General features: G+C 38.0%; 1 protein-coding gene across 2 annotated transcripts in view; it reads right to left on the reverse strand.

Moving 5' to 3' along the window:
- Positions 1-22,731, reverse strand: part of Gab2 (GRB2 associated binding protein 2) — a 181,411-nt gene that overhangs the window by 60,223 nt on the left and 98,457 nt on the right. For both annotated transcript variants that reach the window (XM_078046743.1, XM_078046742.1), the window contains exon 2: positions 161-461. In XM_078046743.1, coding sequence (XP_077902869.1) covers positions 161-461 — 301 coding nt within the window. The remainder of the gene's footprint in view (positions 1-160; positions 462-22,731) is intronic.

Genomic DNA, 22,731 nt, shown 5'->3' on the forward strand with positions numbered 1-22,731 from the left:
CACTGGAATATTATTATCACCAGGTGTCCCTCTAATATTTAGGCAATTCCTTCACATTTTAATCTTTTGCCTATTACTCCTGCCAAAGAGGAAACCTTAGCTTGAGTTTGGCCGCCTCATGGTTGCCCCTTCTGGAAAAGGCCTGTGTTTGTTCTCATACCTGTGCTCTCTTCAGCCTGATTGAAGCCACAGATCTGACAGATGCTCTGGACCCATTTATTCATGTCCTCCTCTGTCTCAGCCACCAGGTAAAAGGTGCGCTCGCTGGTCTTGATATCAAACACAAAACTATCCTGCAACTCCTTCTTGTTGAAGGTGAGGCCTGCATCCACCTGCTCACAGAAATTCAGGTTGATGATGCGCAGGGGTTTCTTGGAGTGATCATTCTTGTAGTATTCCAGAACATCTGGATCACCGCTCATCCGGCCACTCCGCAGGATAAACCAGCGTTTCTTCCAGGCCTAAATGCATCAGGTAGGAGCAAGAAGGGGGAAATGCCATTAGGTATTTCAAAAAAATTTTTTTATGTTTTGGCTCATGCATACTAGGTAAGTGCTCTACCATCAAGCTACATTCCTAGTCCTTTTAAAATATTTATTTTGAAGCTGGGCATGGTGGCATGTGCTTAAAATCCCAGCCACTCAGGAGACTGAGGCAGAATTACAAATTCAAGTTCAGCCTGGGCAATTTAGCAAGATCCTATCTCAAAATATAATTAAAAAGGACTGGGGTGGGTATAGCTTAGTGGTAGATGCCCCTGGATTCAATCCTTAGTACAGAAAAAAACATTTTTTTTTTTTTTTTGGACACAAGGTCTTGCTAAATTGCTCAGGCTGGCCCTGAACTTGCAGTCCTGTCTCAGTCTCCACTACAGCTAGGATTATAGATGCACATCACTGTGCTTCAATTTCAAAACTTGTTTTAGGTCCTCAAATATCAGGTTAAGAATGGAGATCCCTGGACCTACTGGTTGCTCACAGTCTACATTTCCATTTCAGATTTCCCCAGAGTTTCAAAAATGAAGGATGATTTAAAAAATGCACATTAGTGCAGCATTTCACTGTGGAAACAATCTCATTACCAAAAAATAGGATGTGGAATTCCTGTTTTAGATGGGGAACCCCACTAAGGTATGGTAAGTTAAAGCAATGATGTGAACAGCAAGTAGTGGAAAAGTAAGTTTCCTAACTTCCTACAATGTGCTTTTTATCAAATTATGATATCTTAGAGAAATGCTTCTAAAACTTCTTTGAATCTCGAACTTCAAGGACTTTTTTTCCCCACTGCAATATATATCTCTAGGACTTACAATACCAAGCACTCAACTGAATGAATAAACTCCTTATATCATGCCATACTATAGAATCTAAAGCTTAGTTACATATTCCCTTATGCTATGTTCTACATCTCTTCTCTTCAATAAGACTAAGTAATCTGTGAGCAGACATCACACAGAGTGGTAAAAAGATTATTTACACTGGAGAACTTTATTTACACTGGTGAGTGAATGCTTTTCCACCAACATGCTGCATGATTTTTGACTAAATCTTTTACCTCTTTGGATCTTGCCTTATCTACATAATGAGATTCATTATCATCAACTTCACCATCCACCTGACCTACCACATGGGGTCTTTATTATGCAAATACAACTAAAGCACTCTGCATACAAACCGAAAGCAACACAAATGCCAGGATTTAATAGTTATCACAATTCTTTAGACCCCAAGGTAGCTATACTCTACTGATTCTACCACTTTTGCACCCTTGCCTTTTTTCACTGTCTTCATTTCTCTCCCATCCAACTTTGGTCTCTGATCCATCACTATAATCATTTCCTTGCTTCTTTCTCCATTTCTCTTACTTATCTGGCAAAACTAGAACCTCTGGCTTAATCTAATGCTCTGTCTATCCCACTTGCTCCCAATGCAGCTATAGATTTCTTTCTCTTTACATCTCCAAAATCTCTACTCCTTATTTCATAAGAAAAATACAGGCAATCAAGCAGAAACTCACATATCCTCAATCCCCACACTTACCAATCTGCCTGCTATTGTAGCCATGTTTTCTGTTTCTAGAGCAGAGACAGTTCATCCATTTATGGCTAACCTTCTATTTGTGCACATTCTCTCACATACATAGGGATTTCACTCAACAACTGCTCCCTCTCCATAATGATTAATTTCCCTTAGTACTAGGATGATTCCCATGAAGATACCAATTTCTCCCATCTTAGAGAAAAAAAAAATGCTGACTTAATCCCATATTCCTCTCCAACTATAATTGTTTTCTATTACTCTTTACAATTAAAACTTAATAGAGCTTTCTATTATACTACTCATTTTTATTTCAACTCTTGGGACCTTCACTTGATTTCTCAGGAACATCTGATAGCAGTTTATTATTCTGTCCTTCACGAAACACTTTCTTCAGTTAGCTTCATCACCTATTCTCAATTCTCCTTCTATTTGTCTAGCACTGTTTTTCAAACTCCAGTGCTGGTTCTTCCACTTCTCCCTAATCTCTAAGCACTGAGATGGCCCGATGCTTAGTTGTACAATTCATTATCTTCTACACTCACTCAAGTTGTTTTATTCAGTTGAACAGCTTTAAAACCATCTAAATGTTGAAATTCCTAAATTTGTATTTCTAGCCCAGACCCATCTGCTGAACTCAAATCTTATATCCAACTTTTCATTAACAGGCATCTCAAACTGTTAAAAACCAAGCTTCTTATATTCTCTAGACCATTTCCTCCTGCAATCTCTCCTATCATAGTTACAGCAATGCCAGCTTTCCAGTTGCTCAGACCAAAAATCTTGATGTCATAGTTGCTTCTTTCCTTTCATACTCCACATTTCAATTCATTGGCAAATCAGTTTAAATAATTCAAAATATATCCAAAAGCTGATCATGTCTCTCCACCTCCACTGCTGTTCACTTGGTATCATTCACCATTTTGCAGTCTTCCTGTTTCTCCCCTTCCATCCTGCAATCTATTTCCAACATAGAAGCCAGAAAGCAAGATGTAAATCAGAATGCCATTTCTCTGTACAAAGTCTCTAATGGCTATCCATCTACTCAGAATAAAAGTCTCATCCTCACAATGGCCTACATCTGTGCTATAGTCTGGATCTGAAATGTTCTCCAGGTGTCCCCACGTGTTAAAGGCTTGTTCTGCAGTCCATCATGCTATGATAAAGTGTGGAGCCTTTGAGAAGGGGGGCCAAGTGGGAGGTTTTAGATCACTGAGGGCATCCCTCCTGAGTAGCTGGGATTACAGGTGGGCACCACCTGCCCAATTTGTGTCCTTTTAATAACCTACATTTTTCTCTATTTTGTCATTTCTTTCTCCAAATTTGGGATTTCAGTTCCTTTTGTTTTTCTCCTCTCCTTCTCCTCTGAGCATCTTGAGGTTAGGGTCTTGTGTGGTAAACAGCTACTTGGCAGAGTTCTTAACAAACATATGGGAACTCAGTAAAGATCTGTTGACTTTTTCCCTCCATTTGATGAATATGTTAATTTATTCAAACTAATAACTGCAATTTTTAAATATTGTAAGTTGTCATAGTAGGAAGAATGAAAGAAGACAGCAAGAGGATTACAGAAACAAAGAATAAGATAAAGGTATGCATTTTATGCTCTGTGATATGAGCTCTTTAGCATCTGTACCTTTCATTCTCAGAGTTGCAGTGACTACATAATAAATATTTATAAATAGGTTTGGGAGATTTGGCTGAAAAGTGCCCAATAATACAGAAATGAAGTTACTATTGACTGTTGGACTACTAAAACATAATGCAAAGAGAATATGAAAACATGATCCTGAATATGCTAATAAAGAGAAAGCTTCTTTGAGTCTGTTCTAATACCTAAACAAAGTTTCATACAAAAATTAACTTAAAATGGATTATGAAATTAAATATAAAATACAGAGAGAATCCAGGAACCACAAAGCCAAGTGGGGTAAATTCTAAAGAGGTAAGGTAGATTCAATATTTGTAATCAATGTGATGTACCACATTAACCAGCTAAAAGAAAAGAGAAAAAAAAATTACATGATCATATCAATACAGGAAAGAATATTTGACAAAATTCAACATAAATGAATTTATTACAATGCTCTCAGAAAAATAGTGATGAACATGTGGGAATGAATAATAAAAATAAGTGGGCTACAGTTGTTGCTCAGGAGTAGAATACTTGCTTAGTGTGCATGGAAAGCCCAGCATTTATGATAGTCCTTTTTTTTTTTTTTTAAATGAAAAAAGTATAAACTGGGCTGGGGATGTGGCTCAAGCGGTAGAGCGCTCGCCTGGCATGCGTGCGGCCCGGGTTCCATCCTCAGCACCACATACAAACAAAGATGTTGTGTCCGCCGAAAAAACTAAAAAAATAATAAATATTAAAAATTCTCTCTCTCACTCTCTCTCTCTCTCTTTAAAAAAAGAAAAGAAAAAAGTATAAACTTTTTTTAATGAAAAAAGTGTAAAACACGTGCAGCAATTTCATTTGCTGAAAACCTTATAATTCTTATAAAAAGAAAACAAAAACAAAGAAAAGCTAAGAGAATAGACATACCATGATCACAGACTGGAAGACTCAACATAGTTCTTCTCCTCAAATTGATGTATTGGCTTATTACAAGTCTTATCAAATTCCAGCAAGAATTTTTGTAGAGGTCAGACAAGATTAGAAAGACAAAGGAAGGAAGTACAATAGCTAAAACAAGTATGAAAAAGAAAAATAAAATGGGAGGAATCAATAAACCATATATTAAGACTCATTATATATAGTAATAAAGACTAAGTAATAAAGAGAACCCAGAATTAGATCCATACAATGTGCCCAACTGTTTTTTGTTTTGGTACTAGGAATTGAACCAGTGGCACTTTACCACTGAGCTACATCCCCAACCCTTTTTAATTTTTATTTTGAGACAGGATCTCACTAAGTTGCTTGGGGCCTTGCTAAATTGCTGAGTCTGGCTTTGAACTTGTAATCCTCCTGCCTCAATTTCCAGAGTTGCTGGGATTACATTCTGGGCTCGCCCAACTGATTTTTGACAGCTTTTGCAACAAAAGGTTGTGGAAGCAGTTGAGTGATAAGAGGAGGGGTGGGAGAACATGTCAATCTAAGTTTTCCACCTTATATAAAAACTAACTGGAGATATGTCATGGACTTAAATGTAAAATGTAAAACTATATAATGTTTAGAAAAATTGGTGAAAATCTTTGTTTTTCCGTGACAAATCAACAAGCTTCTTCCATAGCATTCAGTTTTTTTTAAAAAAAGCATAAATTTTGCTGAGTGTTTTGGGGGACAAAGACAAGATAGAAGATTCAAATATTTCCTTGGAATGAATTACAATATTTATAAAGTTGCAAGAAGATGAGATATTAATACATATCCCTAACATAAAAAGAGGATTTTTCTAAGTACCAAAAAAAAAAAAAGAGACATAATATGTTATTAGACCACTGAAACTGAAACTTAAAGGGATGGAGTCAAGAAAGAAGGGAGAGAAAGGGAAGGGAAAAGGGAATAGTGAAGGGGAGAGGCAGGGGGAGAGGGAAAAGGAGAGGGAGGAGAAAGAAGAGAGAGAGGAATGATTATGAACAATGAGGAAAGTAGGGTTTGCTGTAAGGTTTTGAAAAGGAAATTTTTTAAAAAAAGAACACACAGTATGACTAAGACCTGGGCACTGGAAAAAAAATAAGAAAGTTTCAGAGAATGTGAAATAGTCTCTCTGGAAAGGTGGAAAGGAAAGAGTTTGGAGGTCCTGGAAAGCCTCCAATGTCCCCCTAAGAAGTTTTGTCCCTTCTTTATTAGTAATCAGGAGACACTGAAGAGTATAGACCAATGGAGATGTATTAAATGTTACTGTGCTCTCCATTTTCAGTGAGGAAGACAAACCAGAGAAAGGAAAAATAAGAGACAAGAAAACTAGGAAACTTGTAATATTCAACAATTGTAAGAAAAGATGATGGTCTAAATGAGAACAGCAATAATGGAGATAGAGAGAGGAAGACATGCAAAGTCAATGTACCTAACAATAGGGCTTAAGAAAGTACATGCAGCATGGAGCCTGTTGTCAATAAAATTACAACACAGAATTTGTGTCTAGAATCAAGGGTATGCTGCCACTTTCTCTGATGAAACAGAAGTGACTATTTTCCTTGTGTACTCAAATCGTGTCAGAAAACAAAACATTTCACAATCATTCAGACCACAGAGGCACAAATATGGGTACATATGTCCTGAAAGTTGCATCACTTCTGGCTGTTGAGCTGTTGTGCATGTCACATGAACCTGTCTGTCCTTTGGGTTAGGTCCAAAGATCCCCAAGTGTGCAGAACAAGGCTATGGCTTCCTCCTAATGCTCTTGGCACCCAGAAAGCTTAAGTGGGTCCCCATTTAGCTTCACAATGACCAAATTATACTAGGAGTGTTCTGTTCTGTTGGGGTGGTACTGAAGGGACTTGAAGTCCTCTCATGTATGCATTCTGAGGGACTCTGCCTGGGGTCACGACCATAGTGTTCTAGGTGTAGGGCTGCTGGCATGTGGAAGAGCAAGTTGATTTATTTCCGGAGACTCTGCATACTGAAGTTGAACTAGTCTGGTACCAGGAGGGGAATGCTGTGGAAAAGCAAATTCTGACTTTTTTTTTTCCCCTAAATAAACCAAGTACTTCCTACAGAAGTGGCCCAAAGCAGATCACTTAGAAACTGGAGAATGTTCAGCACTGGAGATTCTAAAGAGGAGACAGCCTAGGCTAAGGGTTAGTAATTTCTTGTGAACATTTTAGACTTTTTAGGTCACAATCTTTGTCATAACTAATCAATTCCATATAGTCATCAAAGTAGCCACAGACAATCTGTCTGCAAACCCACATAATTATGTTCCAATTTGTTTGCTGACCTCTGGCTGACCCCTAGGACAAGGGTGGAAGAAGGGTTTGGGGGAGACTGTAGAGCAGCTTAAGGAGTGATCAACAGATGGACAGGACACTCAGGTCTCTTCCAACCCTTCAGAGCCTCATGTATTTTTCCCTATGAAAATTTGACATGGGAACACTTCACTTAATCCGATTACTCAGATTCTTGGAATAGAGGGTTGTGTTCTTCTGAATGACCAAGTATTAACTAGAAAGAAGCTCTTTTGAGTTTTAGCCCTGAAACTCCAGCCCTGAAACTTCTGCCCTGACTTAGGTTTATACCAAAGATAACAGAACTCTTCTTTGATGACTAAGGACTTTTGTATACCCTCAAATCATCTTTCCAGATGTCAAATCTTATGTGTCCTGTGGCTAAAATTGTAGAAGGGGCAAAGCATTTCTTGGAAGAGGGTTTTGCATAACTCCTAGAAATGGGTGTGTCCTTTTAACTTCCCTCTTTCTGATGAGGGTAAGAAAAAAAAAAACTGCCAATAAACCAGAGAGTCCTTTCAAGTGAGGATTATAGTCCATTGGAATCTGACTGATGTTACTGAATGATATCAATATATTGAAATTATCAGTCAGATATATTAAGAACACATTAATATGTGTATCTTTAAAACTCTTTGCTTTATTAAAAAAATCACCAATAACACACATGCATACACACATTTCTCTTAGTGAGACTCTAAGGTAGTGATGTGGTTTGAATTCCAGCACTAACAATCTCAAAGATACAGGAGGATTTGACCTGACTTCAGAGTTTCTGATGCAAAATTATATCCTAATATGTTTCAGTGTGAAATACACTAGGCTTGTCTTGTAACCTGTGATAGTTAAGAGTAATGGTTCAGACTCCAGAGTTGTTATACACCAGTCACACACGTCCATGGAATAGTCCTAAGTGATGAAGGGTTCTTAAGCTATCTTTCCTTTAGCTACTCTCAACCATATGGACTTAGTATTCTGAGGTGTTAAGATCTGGATATGAGGTACCCCCCAAAGCTCCAGGATTAATGTAGAAATGTTCACAGGTGAGATGACTGGATTTCGAGAACTGTAATCTAATCAGTTCATCCTAGTTAGAATGGACTAGGTGGCAACAGTAGGCAGGTGGGACATGGCTGGAGAAGGTGGGTCACTGGAAGTGTGCCCTGGAAGGGTTCATCTTCCCTATAGCCCATTTCCCCTTTATCTCTACTGCCCTACTGCCATGCCCTTCTGCCATGATGTTGTTCCTTACTTTGGACCTAGAACAATGGGATTTGGTTGCCCATGGACTAAACATCTGAAACTGTGTACCACAATAAACTTCCTCTGATAAATTGGGCTTGTCAGGTATTTGGATACAATGACACAAAGTTGACTAATACATGAGGGAATTTAAAAGGCGCTTGTCCTGAATACTCACACCATACCATGTGTTTTCTATCCATGATCACATTTAATCCTCAAGCCAGTGCTGCAAGGTCAATGTGATACCCTTTCACAGGTGAGAAAAATGAGGCTTGAAGAGGCTAAACAACTCACAGAGATCACAGCCCTATGTCTTTTTTGTCCCCTGGATCCAGGATAGGGCCCAGAAAGAGCTTGAGGGAAATCTAGAGCAGATGAATTTCTGACTATGTTTTGAGAAACACTGGCCGCAGAGCGGATGGAAGGTATTCATGTTTACTGTTTTATGGTGGAGGCTGTGGACAATAATAGGACTAGAATCTAAGTCTCGGCTCTTAGTCCAAGTTACCTGCACTCCCCAAATGCAAATCCCCTAGTAGATGGCAAGCATGGTTACTTGTTCCTGACTCATTCATCTCAGTAATAAAGTCTCTCCAACTTCAAATGAATCTTATTTGTTCCTAGAACACAGAATGAACTTTACCTAACACAAGACTGTTATATTCTCAGGTCAAGGCTTTTGTATCTCCAGAAATTAGCACAGTATTTGGTAATTGCTTTGCATTATGTAAGCCTTCAATGACAATTACAGCAAAGGAATAAAAGGAAAGGACACCCATTTTTTTTCTCTTTTGTTTAAAAACAAATACACAAAAGCTTTATACCTGCTAGTATAACACCACTCCCGGCTGAAACAGTATACAGACACTATAAACAAAGGATATCCTGGAAAAGCCCACATTCTTTATAAAAAGCTGATTGCAATGACGGGTAGATCATTGGAGCATAGATTAGGCCACATCGATGGGTTCAGCAATGGGCCCACAATACAAGTCAGCTCAGAGATATTAAGATTCAACTCTAGGATTTTTGTTTGTGTCATTCAAATTAAGCTCTTTCTGTAACTGCACAGAGGATTGTGACATTATTGGCCTGAAGTTGCCGGAACTGCTATTTGGAGCCTAAGAACAGCCAATCCAGAAAGCAGAGATGGATCCTGGGGAAATGTAAGTCCTAAAGCAAGTTAACCCTCGAGCCAGGTTTCCCCTTAGATCATCTGGTTTATGTGACTCAAAATTATTTCTCATTTAAGGCAACCCAGATCACTATCTGATCAATAAAAGCTTCAAACATGGGTACTATGCTGAGACCCAGAGCCAGACTTCCCAGACTGGGAAGTCCCTTCCATGTGCCCTGCCATATTTATTATTTGACTCATTTGCTGTTTCCTTAATTCAGTTTCTTTTCCATAGTATTTTTTCCTACTCATACAAAACTTTTCTCTTTTTCCTTCCATCCATTCAATCAACATTTATTAAACCTGTTAGTGACAGGGCCAGCCTTCAGGGCCTCATGATCTATGGAAGGGACAGGCAGGTACAGTCAACAGGTAACTTAGTACACAGAGGTCAGTGTTTGAATAGTGATATATTCACAATTTGTGGGTGATAAGAGGAGAGTACTACTTTGCCTGAGAGGAGTAGGGAAGCTTATAACAGAGGTGACACTTGGATTGGGTCTTAAAGGATATGGAGAGTTTTGCTAGTCCAAGAAAAATTACTAGAGGGAGAACTTTTCAGGTGAAGAGAATAATGAATAGTTGACTCTTATTGTTCCTGATAGTTAAGGTCGTAAAGTTAACACAAACACTGAACCAGTTAATAATTATTCTTCTAGGGAAATAAAAATGTCGTTTTTGTGAGATTCTGGTCACATTTTTTGTCAACTGTTTTAAGTGTGTTTCTGTTCAAAGAAATCTTATTTAGTATGTACATTATTACTGATTAATTAACACTAAACTCATGATCAACGACACTATAAGTCATACTCAAACACAGCTTATCCACACATGTATTTTCTCATTAAGGCACACCCCAGCTTTTTCTTTTGCTTAAACATTCCAGACAGCCCTCAGCATTATGCTTGAGAGTGATTTAAGCAGTGAAATTACAAAAAAAAAAAAATACTAAGTAGGTCACAAGAGAGACACTCATTTATAGTATGAGAGCTGAAAAGGGCAGAATATTGCCTTGTCCCATGTCAGTGGGAAACATGCACATCAGGTGACTCAAATTTTCCACTTCTCTGTATATGCACATGGTCTGTGGTTGACCATGAAAACACAGTGCCTCAGTTCACTTGACCAGCTATTCCCAAATATCTTCGGCTAGGTAATTTATACACAACATAAATGTACTTTGCACAGATCTGGAGGCTGGCAGTCTAAGATCAAGACATCAGCATATCTGGTGTCAGGTGAAGGCCCTGTTCATAATAAATGTATTCTCACATGATCAATGGGGGCCAAATGGTTCCACCAGTCTCTATTATAAGGGCATGAATCCCAGTCGTGAGGGCGGTGAGATGACCTACCCAATCACTGCACAAAAGCCCACTTCTTGATACCAACACATTGGGGATTAGATGTTAATATATGAATTTTGGAGGAACACAAATACTCAGATACCAAAGTATTTCCCAAAAGTATTGATGTGGGGATTATGAATAAATTTCTGTGAGTAGATAAATTTGTGAATACAGAATTTAAGTGAATGTGAAGACTGTACAGGAAGAAGTATGGTATACTCAAACAATAAAGTCAAATTTGGTAAAGCTTGATGGCGAAGTGGGTAAAAAATAGTGTGGAAAGGAAATCACTGACAGGCTCTTTTAAGAAGGGCCTCACGGGCTGGGGATGTGGCTCAAGCAGTAGTGGGCTCGCCTGGCATGCGTGCGGCCTGGGTTCGATCCTCAGCACCACATACAAACAAAGATGTTGTGTCCACCGATAACTAAAAAATAAAATATTAAAAAATTCTCTCTCTCTCCTTCTCTCACTCTCTCTTTAAAAAAAAAAAAAAAGAAATCTGGCAAAAAGTAAGCCAATTCTTGTGCCTGAATTGATTCCATTCCTATTAAAAAAAAAAAAAAAAAAAAAAGAAGGGCCTCACATGCTAGGCCAATTGTTGTCAATGCCAAATATTACTATAAATCTCAATATCAATTGAGATTTCCCCACATACATTTTTAGTTTTTGTTAATAAAGAAAAGTTACTATGAATTCATTAACTCAATTATTAATCACAGTATTCACATATTTTTGGGAAAAAGTACAAATTTATAAAAAACACTCATTTACTCCAAAACAAAGCTCTGTATGAAAGTGTGTGTTTTGTATTAGCATGGAGCATAGAGCATGAAGCATGGGTGGGTTCTTTGTCTCACAAATTCTAAGAATGAAATTCATGGACACAAGGGTTGAGAGTAAAGTATCATTTATTTGAGTAATAGAAAGAAGAGCTCCCGAAGTGGGAGGGGTCTCAAGAGAGGGTTGCCAATGGGTGTCTGTGTCTGAGTTTAAATAAATCTATAGGATTGAGGAAATCATCCCCTTACCCAATACAGGCTAAGGCACTCAGTGTCCACCATGTGCTATTTGGTCCAATCAGGTTATTGTGCCTTTTTTTGGATGGGGCTTGAGTACTATGAAACAGATGTCTCACTATCAGTTTTTTTCTGCTTACACAGGAATCTGCTTGACCTTGATGAGGCCTGGCTGGTGTCTGTGGTCTCTCATTTCTGTTACACAGAAACCTGACCTTGGAGGAGGCCCAAGTTTCCTGTCTGTCTAACCAACCTCTTTCTCCTGCTTCACCAGCCCACTGTGTGGGAGCTACTGCCACATACCCTTGGGAGCAGCCCAGGTAGAGGGAACGGCTTGTATCAAGGCTGGTGGAGGAAGAGAGCTGGCTTAGAGGAGGACCTGACAAAAGGTCCTGGCTAAAGCACAGTAAGAAAAAAAAAAAAAAAGGCAGAGGAAGATTGTGCAGGGTCTTATTGGACATTTTATGAAGCTTAGTTTTTAATCATAAATAGAATGTGGCTCCTCAATAGGGGCATAACTAATAAATTGATATGTTGGTGACTGAAGAAATGAGCTTAAGAACAATGTACATGCTATAGTAAATATCCTGTATGTTTATGTGCACATAAATATATATACAACCACACACGTGTGTGGGTCGTATAACCATATATGATTTACAAATGCTTAGAAAAGCATTCCAAACTATCTCTCATGGTTCCCTGTCAAGGGAAGTGGATGTAAAAGAGACATGCTATATGGGAACTTTTCACATTTTAATCCAGACTTTTGACTCATTGTTGTTTTTGGTACTGGGATTGAACCCAGGGGTGCTCTACCATTCAGCCCTTTTTATTTTTTGAGACAGGGTCTTATTAGGCCTACATTGACCATGAACTTGTAATCCTCCTACTTCAGCCTCCCACGTTACTGGGATTACAGATGTGCACCATCATGGCCAGCACTAAATTTTTTTTTAATGCAAAGAACATGAGCCAGAATGGTTTCAAGTGTTTTTATATTTATAGTTCTAAAATATCACTCCAGCTTACAGCAATTGAACTGATGTCAGGAAAGAGCACGACAATGGAGTCTGTATAAATTACTACTCATGAAATAATGGTCATTTGGTTCAGGACACATATATCAAAGATATACTTCAGAGTCTGAAATGATTAACCCTGATGATGTAGTGGGTGTGGAGGGATATAAGTGAAGGAAGAGTAAAGATAGACAACAAGATTTCTAGCTTAAAAAAGTAGGTGTGCTGTGTTATACTTACGATGGGGGAGAGAATCACAGCTACATCTTTCTGACAAATCCATTATGGGGCATTCTATCCATTCTTTGCTTCTATCACATCAAAGACAAAGGGGCAAGATGAATTTGACATATGTGAAGGGGAGAGGGTCACATCTGGGAAACCAAAGAACTTTGTAATTACATTGACTGAGTTCTATGAGATTGATTCCCAAAAGACCAAGTTGACCTTTCTGCAGAGGAATCAAAATCCATTAGTAGAATTACCTCTCCCATTGACAAAGAAACAAATGAGCTCTTTCAGCCCTTCACATTCTGGAAAAACAAAGTTCAATCCATTGAAGGACCTTGCTTTCATGTCCTTGAATGCTCTGATTTAAGATATATTTAAAGTATGGAATTAAGCAAAGGTTATAAGAGAAAAACCTAAGCAAAGATGGACAAAGAATAGATAAATAATGCCCACAAATACAAACCATTTCCTTTCCTCTAGAACAAAGGCTTCTTTCTTATTCACCCCTTCCTCCAAGAACTGGTTCCATATTTTCTTAAATACAATCTGTGTTCCTTCCTTGCTTAAACTCTTTCATTAACTCACAACTGTCTTCACCTGGTAATTAAATTTTAGTGTGCACCAGAATCACAGAGACGTCTTTTCAAATGCATTCTTAGGTCCCAGTCTCAACAGAGATTCAGACTCAGTAGGTCTAGAATAGAGTCCAGGGATATAAACCTCAAATGATTCTATTACAGAATGTCCTAGAATACCATTTGGAGAAACTCTGCACTAAATTGTGGTGGTTCATATAATGTGGTCTTGACTTAGTAAGAATAAATGGAAAAGAAGTTTGGAGATTTGGTTGTACTTCTAGCTGTCTCTGGAATGTGAAGTCACTGGGCAGTCACTCATCTGTTTTCTATCATTACACATTTTATTTAGTTTTTAGACTATCAGAAATGAAACCATACAGAATGTATTCTTTTGCACCTTTTTATGCACAACATGAAGTTTCCATAATTTACGCACATTGCTGAATATGTTAGTGGTTTATTAAATTTCTGAGTAATACAGTATGTTATGGAAATAGCATTATTTTCCTTCCCATACTAGGGGGAAAAACACTTCCTGGTCCCAGGCAATGTATACTCATCTATATAAATTACAAATGTTGACTTTGTTGTTTAATTTTAAACATTTTAAGTCCACAAATAAAGACAGAGGGTTAGAAACATCAGGTAGGACTTCTGGATGGTACTCAGTGGACTCTTCCAAAGGTACCCAGACTGTAGATACACATGAGCAAAAGCACAAAATCTGGGACTTTCTTGTGGGCATCTAACACTGAGCTGCTATATCCCCATCCCATTTTATTTTTTATTTTGTCTTGAGACAGGGTCTTGCTAAGTTGCCAAGCTGGCCTTGAATTTGCTATCCTGCCTTAGCCTCCTGAGTTGTTGGGATTACAGATGTATGCCACCATGCCCAGCAAAATCTGGTGCCTTCTGGAGAGCTTTGTACTATCCACTGGAGTCAAGGACACCATGGGATTTGCTAGTCATGGGAAGATATGAAAATCTGCTACCAAAGTACATAATGACCTGGGCAAGGGGCCCTTTTGGAAACTGGCTTCTCCTCTCTTGATAATAATGCAGGCAAGTCATTTAAAGGATGGCAGGAGAAACTGAACCTAATCCCAAAGATTAATTTGAGTGATCAAATAAATGGCCTGTGTGACTCTGAGGAACCCCAATTTATATCAATTCAGTTGCCAGGAGTACATAAAACTAAAAAAATATTTCCACACAGAGACTATTCTATAGCTTCTCTATGAGCAGTTGAAAAGGTTTTTGTTTAATATATAAAACATATAGCATTAGAAGAAAAGTTCCTATAGTATGCTGATTTTAATGGATGGATCTGGAGACTATTATGCTAAGCAAAATAAGCCAATCCCCAAAATCAAAGGTCAAATGTTCTCTCTAATATGTGGATGCTAACACACAACAGAGTGGTGAGGGAAGGGAAGAATAGCAGTTCAGTGGATTAGACAAAGTGGAATGAAGGGAAGGGAGGGGGGACAGGAATAGGAAAGACAATGGAATGAACCTGACTTATTTTTCCTATGTACATGTACAAATATACCACAGTGAATCTCCACATCATGTACAACCAAAAGACTAGGATCCTAATTAGAACAAGATTATTCCATGTTTGTATCAATATGTCAAAATATATTCTACTGTCATGTATAACTAAAAAGAACAATAGAAGAATAGCTCCTGATCTGATCTCTTTAAAAAAAAAACAACTTCCTTATGTTAAAAAAAGGCATGATTTTTTTTGCAATAAAATCCATCCATCATAAAGAATTCAGATGGATTCATTTTGCCAAATGCATCTATCATATAACTACCACCACAATCAAGACAGAACATCTGTGTCTCCCCAAAGAGTTCCTTTGTGTCCTTTCTAGGTTAATCCTCATCCCTTACGCTGGCCCTGGGCAGTTACTCATCTGTTTTCCATCATTACACATTTTATTTAGTTTTTAGACTATCAAAAATGAAACCATACAGAATGTATTCTTTTGCACCTTTTAAGTACAACATGAAGTTTCCATAATTTACTCACATTGCTGAATGTTAGTAGTTTATTAAATTTCTGAGTAATACAGTATATTATGGAAGTACCATTATTTTCCTTCCTTATTAAGGGACAATTAGGTTGTTTCTGGCTTGGAAGTATTTTGAAAAAGTTAACTATAAACATTCTTGTACAAGTTTTTTGTGAACCTGTTTCTCTTGATTAAATACCTAGGAGTAGAATGGCTACGTCACACAGTGAATGTATGTTTGATTTTATAAGACACTGTCACATTGTTTTTCAAAGTGGTTGGAACATTTTTTGTTTGTTTGTTTGTTTTTTAAATTCCCACCAGCAATGTATGAGAATTCCATTTTTAATAGGGCTATTCAGACCTTTATTCTTCACATTAGTTTTGATAATACATCTTTCATAGAATTTAATCATTTATATCATTAAGCCTATATATGTGAAGTTATTCCTAGTATTCTCCAGCTATCCTATTATTTAAAAAATGAGAACTAATTTATAAGCCATAAAATTCACCCTTTTATGGTATATAATTGAATGGTTTTTAGTGTATTTACAAAGTTATGCAAACATCACCAAGCCTCATTCTTCCCTTCTAGACTGGTAACTACTTATCTCCTATAATTTTTTAATGTCTGTATGATCTGTAGTGATGGGCTGACCTATTTTAGGTATACTCTATTTCAGCAAAGACTCAACTTCCAAAGCAGGAACTTGAACAGTTGAAGTCACATCACAGACTACAACTCTGGAAAGAAAGAAATAAGAGACTTTTTCCTGAAGTTTGTTAAACAGGTTCCTTGTTGCCTATCAGGGTTTTTTGTGTTTGTTTGTTTTGTTTTGTTTTTTTTTAATCAGTGAGAACATGCCACATTATAGAAAGATTTTTCTTTCTTTAGCCCTTGGGAAAGTTGTAGTCCCTGGCCAGTTACCTCTGGCCACCTGGTACCTGGAAGAAAAAGAAAAAGAAAAAGAAAGAGGAGGGGAAGGAGGAGGAGGAGGAGGAGGAGTTGTTGTTGTTTTGTGAAGCACATTCTACAATACTGAATCTAACCCACTTGGGATAGCATTCCACCAAATCCCTCATATCACATAATTGAAGAGCAGGAAAAAAAAAACAACAACAAGACAAGACATATGTTTTTAAAAATGTTATATACAAATATAAATTTTATCTTCTAATTGTTTTGAACACGTGTCTCTTACTGTTCCTCTACTTGGGCATAATTCAGTGCAAGAGATCAGAGTAGGCAATTAAGAATATTTTCTGATATTTATGTAGAAGAGTCTTAGTGATCAATAAATCCAAAAACTCTTAAGAAAAGTTAGGTATGACATCAATACATAAACTTATAACTAAAAAATTATGAGCTGTAGTTCATAACTATCCAACTTAGTCACCAAGTGTGACCGGCAAACGTGACAACCTCATGTGAACCACAGTCCTGGATGTGGGTCCTTTATATTATTCTCTGCCAAGAGGCTCAGAACTCTTTAGAGAAGGTTGATTACATGCTGTGGAATAAAAAAGTAATTAGGGCTGGTGTTGTGGCTCAGTGGTAGCACACTCGTCTGGCACGTGTAAAGCACTGGGTTTGATCCTCAGCATCACATAAGAATAAATAAATAAATAAACAAACAAACAAATAAATAAATAAAGGTATTGTTTCCATCTACATTTTAAAAATAATAATTAAAATAGGCCTACACATTCTGCTTATTTAATAATAAGTGCAAGAGTGCTTTAAAATACATCAAAGAAGAAAATGTTAAGAACTAATGAAAGGGCTGGGGTGATAGCTCAGTGGTAGAGCACTTACCTCGCACTCATGAGGCTCTGGGTTCGGTCCCCAGCACAATATAGAAATAAACAAAAATAAAGATATTATGTCCATCTACAACTAAAAATAAAATTTGAAAAAAAGAACTAATGAAAGTCACAAGGATTTAATTTAAAGAGGTTCCCATTGCCCAAGATGTAATGTTTAAAATTTATCAGTAATTTGAACCTGTGAAAAGAGTTCATGATATTTAAAAGAATAAAGTATACAAGTAATTTTTTAACGCAGAAAAGAAAAGTGACCACAACAGTATGATGGTTAATTTTTAGTGTCATTTTTATTGGGTTAGAGGATACCTAGACAGACAGTAAAAATTATTTCTGGGTGTGTTTGTGAGGGTGTTTCCAGATGAGATTGACATTTGGATCAAGAGACTGAGTAAAGAAGATCACCCTCCGGATGGCGTTGTAGCTCAGAGGTAGAGCACTTGCCTAGTATGTGTGAGGCACTGAGTTTGATCCTGAGCACCACATAAAAAATAAATAAAATAAAAGGTTTGTGTCTATCTACAACTAAGTACACACACACAAACACACACACATTTTTTTTTTAAAGATCATACTCATCCACTGTCCAATCTACTGGGGGCCCAGAAAAAACAAGAAGGCAGAAGAAAGTTGAATTTGTCTCTCTTCTGGTGCTGGGGCACTCATCTTTTTCTTCCCTTAAGACATCAAAAATCTAGGTTCTGAGCTAGGGTTGTGGCTCAGTGGTAGAACACTTGCCTGGTATGTGTGAGGCACTGGGATTGATTCTCGGCAGTGCATATAAATAAATGAATATAATAAAGGTTCATCCATATTTAATATATGCGCGCACGACACACGTTCTTCGGCATTTGGACTCCAGGATTTGTATTAGCAGTTCCTGTGGTTCACAGGCCTTTGGCCTTTGATTGAACTACACCACTAACTTTCCTAGTTCTCCAGCTTGCAATGGGAGATCATAGGATTTCTCAATCCCATAACTGCATGTGTCAATACTCATAATTAATCTCTTCTTATCCTTCCATCCATCCATCCATCCATCCTATAAGTTCTATTTCTCTGGAAAATTCTGACTGGTACAAATAAAATTTTATTTGGTACTTTGATTTTTTAATAAGAAAAAAAGTCAACCCATTGAATTTTTTTTTCTTTTAAAACAAGATAGAAAGAGGTACACATCTATTTATCAGCTATCTGTAGAAGGAGAGGTGGAAACAATAAAGGGATGAATGATTAAGTTGGATGAACTGATCATCATCAGTGATCATACATAACAATAAAAACAGTGCTCTGACAGTTGAAAAACACTGGTGGTCATGTACACTGACCAAGTAGAACTAGAATGGGGGTTCAACAGTATGTTTCAAGATAATATTTCAGCTTATAAGGGAAAGCTAAATTCATCAATGGCTCCCTTATCTTCTAGAAGTAATTTTCAACCTATAGTTTGCATCAGAATTACCTATTACCTAGAGTGCTTGTTACCACATAGATTTCCTGGACTTACATCCAGAGTTTCTGATTTGGAAAGTCTGGTATAGCAGTCTGAGAATTTGTATTTTGAAACAAATTTCTAAAAGATACTGCTGCCTCTGGTTCTGGAAGCATACTTAAGTTGTCTTAAGTTTGGACTTCACATCTATATGACTGAAAGGAATAGGATCAGATCTAGGTTTTAAAAAATAACTGAGCTACACAAAACTCTATAAGCAAATCTCACGAACATAAAACTGAGAGAAGGATGCGAGGCTGAAAATGTTATTTAATTTAAATAAAGTTCAAAAGGAGACAAAACTAACAATATTTCTGAAGGATACACAAACTTATGATGAAACTATATACAAAAGCAAGGAAGTGATAACTGAAGAGTCACACTACTTGGACAGAGGAACAGAGGTGGAATAAGAACATGATTGTTAAGGGATATACAGAGATTTCTAGAATATTGGCAATTTTTTTTGACTTGAGTGATAGATACATAGGTGTTTCCTTTACAGAATTATATTTTATACAATTTTTGTTTGTATGTTGTATTTTCAATAAAAAGTTGAGGACATAATTGAAGCATTCTGGAAAGATTATGAAGGTGGAGAAAGTCTAGAGATAAGCAGAGAAGCTAAGAGTTGGTCACAATATTACAGGCCAGGGAAGGCAGCCTGAGTAAGGTCAATGGTAGTAGGGTCAACAAGGAAGAAAGGAGTTTGAGAATTATTTTGGAGTTAGGTCTTAATCAGTCATTAGAAAAGGAAAGCCTGTACTTGCAGCTGGGGAGGCAGAGGTAGGAGGATCAAGACTTCCAAGCCAACCTCAGAAACTTAATGAGGCCCTAAGGAACTCAGGGAGACCCTGTCTCTAAATAACAAAAAAGGACTGGGAGTATGGCTCAGTGGTTAAGCGCCCCTGGGTTCAATCCTCGGTACAAAAAAAAAAAAAAAAAAAGTAATGGAAATTGAGGGAAAGAAAAGAAACTGCAGTGACTGTAGAATTTTCTGTTTCAAGCTTAGGAAACTCTACAATAGGTGGGGAAACAGCAGACTACTACAAGCAGCAGGCTCAGGTGATTTAAAAGAAATTAAGATCTGATTCACATCCCATGAACTCTACCCTTAAGAGTCCACAATTTAGTAGCTTTTAGTGTACATGCAAGGTTATGCAACCCTTACCACTATCCAATTCCAAAATATTTTCAATATCTAAGAGAAACCTATACTCACTAATAGTCACCACTCTCCACCCGTTGCCTTCAGTCCTCAAGTAATTATAATGAATAAAGCCTTGTCTGACAGATCAGCCTGTCTTGACAGAGAAACAATGACTTTCCATTGGTCTAGGCAGCCCAATCCTCAAGGAGATCCTATTTCAGAGCTAGTATTTGCCCCTCTGCTTCACAAAGGCATTGGAGTTCCAGGGCAGCTGAAAAGGGTCTTTTCTCAAGACAGAGGGGACCATCCCTGTTCCTCTTCCAACTTGGAGTAGGACTCAGGTCAACAGGGATCAAGAGTGGCAGAGATAGGTATCCGGTCATTGTGGCTTTCAACCAGTGGCACCACTGCCCACCCTTCAGGGGGCTTGGGAATGTGCATTGTGTGTGGTGGTGGTGGGCGCATAGGCTGTCATAATGATGGGGTAGCACCACAAGCACCAGAGGTCCAGGGACAGGTATACTAACCTAAGGTCACGCATGGCACAGTCTTGCATAACATAGTGGCCCCTCTCCCCCAACACCAACAGACCCCACCCCTTCTCAGAAAAATAATGGAGACAGCAAACCTTATATGCCTGAAAATACAAAAATCAAAATGGAGTTATGATCTGTAAATGGGAACCAGGCTTAGGCCCAAGAAATGAGGCTAAGAATAGATGGGAGAATAGCAGATTTAAATTAGCTCACAGTGAAAGGGGAGTATTAATAGAAATCTAGATATTAATAGCAATGAATCTCAGCCATGGAGAGCCATGGCCTGTAGTGTTCCGACGTCACTGTCCTCGAGTCTATGTTGTTTGTCAGCTGTGCAGCTTCAGGTGGGAAAGGGTAAAAGCCGAACTCAGTGCTACGAGTCTGCATCTGGCAAAATCCATCAGAAAGAGACTCAGGGGGCCATGTCCTACAGTGCATCTTAGAAAAACTAAGTCAACTCATTTGGGGAATTTTCTACATAGAAAAAAAAATGCTTGTCTCTACACCAAACCTTTTTCTCCCTGATTTTATAGAAATTATGCCACTGATCACTCCTTTGATTCTTACATTGTTGATTAAAACTGATTATTTATTTTCCAAATGCTTATTATGTGAGATGCTCTGGGAAGCACAAGCATGAGACAGACCTTAGATTAAAAGGGTTTCCATTCTTATGGGGAAGTTAAAATTTGGACACAATAACTAAAATAAACATTGGCTTGTATAATAATTGCGAGAGAAAAATGCAAAAGCTGAAAGTAAATTTTGGGGTCGGCGTACTTCTTAAGAACTACACGTGCCTATGCCTAAGTTTCTTCAGTTGTAGCATGAAGATGAAAATCCTGACAGGCTGCTTGTGAGAATAAAATTAGGAAATAGAGGTAAAAGGTTGTTTTTATTTCTTTCCCTATATAAGAAATATAAATTTTCCTATAAAGCTTTATTTTATTTTGGTGCGGGTGAGTACTGGAGATTGAACTCAGGGGTACTTGACCACTGAGCCACATCCCCAGTCCCATTTTGTATTTTATTTAGAGACCAGATCTCCTTGAGTTATTTAGTGTCTCACCATTGCTGAGGCTGGCTTTGAACTCTCGATCCCCTCCTTCAGCCTTCCGAGCCACTGGGATTATATATGTGTGCCTCTGTGCCCAGCTAAAGCTTTATTTTAGAAGAGGGAGAATTTATATTTGAATGAGAACAATTCAACAAAGTAGGCAGCATTTGAACTAGGATTCAAGCATATGTTTAGGATAGTAAATGTGTTATGACAAAAGTAATGGTTTAATCAACAAATTTTCATTGAGCATGGTTTTGGGCCAGGCCCTGGGCCAGGCAGTAAGAGTTAGTATTGCTTATTATATTGCTTTCACATTGCCCCAGTATATTTATTTGTTTATTCTTTCCATAAATACCTAAGATACAATTAGTTTACCAGAGTAGCTAGCTGCTTAGAAAGCCTGAGGCAACTGGACCTCAGGCAGGCAAGGAGACTGTGGCCTGAGAGGAGGTACTGACAAACAGGCCAGCTCTTGAGGAGGCCAGACCCCTGAGACAAGGTGGAGCTGCAAGGAAGGAGGGAGAGAAAGTTGTACTGGCAATTAAATCTAATGAACACTGATGTCCAGTGCTGAATCTACTGACAGAAAGTCAGCTTCAAGCCTTGATGCAGAGGGTTAAGAGTACTGACCTCCTCCTCAAGTTTAGGCTTGGAACAATTTTGAGGGGGGACATCTATACAAGGCAGAACATTACTAAAGATTCCCTGAACTGAGGCTACAACTAATTAGGAGCTCCCTGGAGTCTACTGAAAACTGTGAGGCAGTTTGACGTGTACGTAAAAAACAAGCAAACAAACAAAAAAACCCATGTTATATCTTTAGTTTTTCAATAAGAAAGCACAGGGGAAGCAAGAGGGAGGTTTTGGGGTTTCTCTAAGCTGTAGGGTTTCTATCAGATCAACGTCACACATTACTCTGCACCAGCACCACAGCAAACACTTTATGTACTTCAGCTCATTTCAGTCTGGTAACTATTCTGTGAGTAGTTACAATTATTATCTCTGTAGATAAAAAGTTACTAAATAGCAAAGTAGGGACTTCTGACTATTTTCTGGGCTCTCTTTGGTAACCAAATCTGCCTCAGACCTGCCCC

Source organism: Ictidomys tridecemlineatus, chromosome 4 (genome assembly GCF_052094955.1).
Source record: "Ictidomys tridecemlineatus isolate mIctTri1 chromosome 4, mIctTri1.hap1, whole genome shotgun sequence".
In the NCBI taxonomy this organism is placed as follows: domain Eukaryota; kingdom Metazoa; phylum Chordata; class Mammalia; order Rodentia; family Sciuridae; genus Ictidomys; species Ictidomys tridecemlineatus.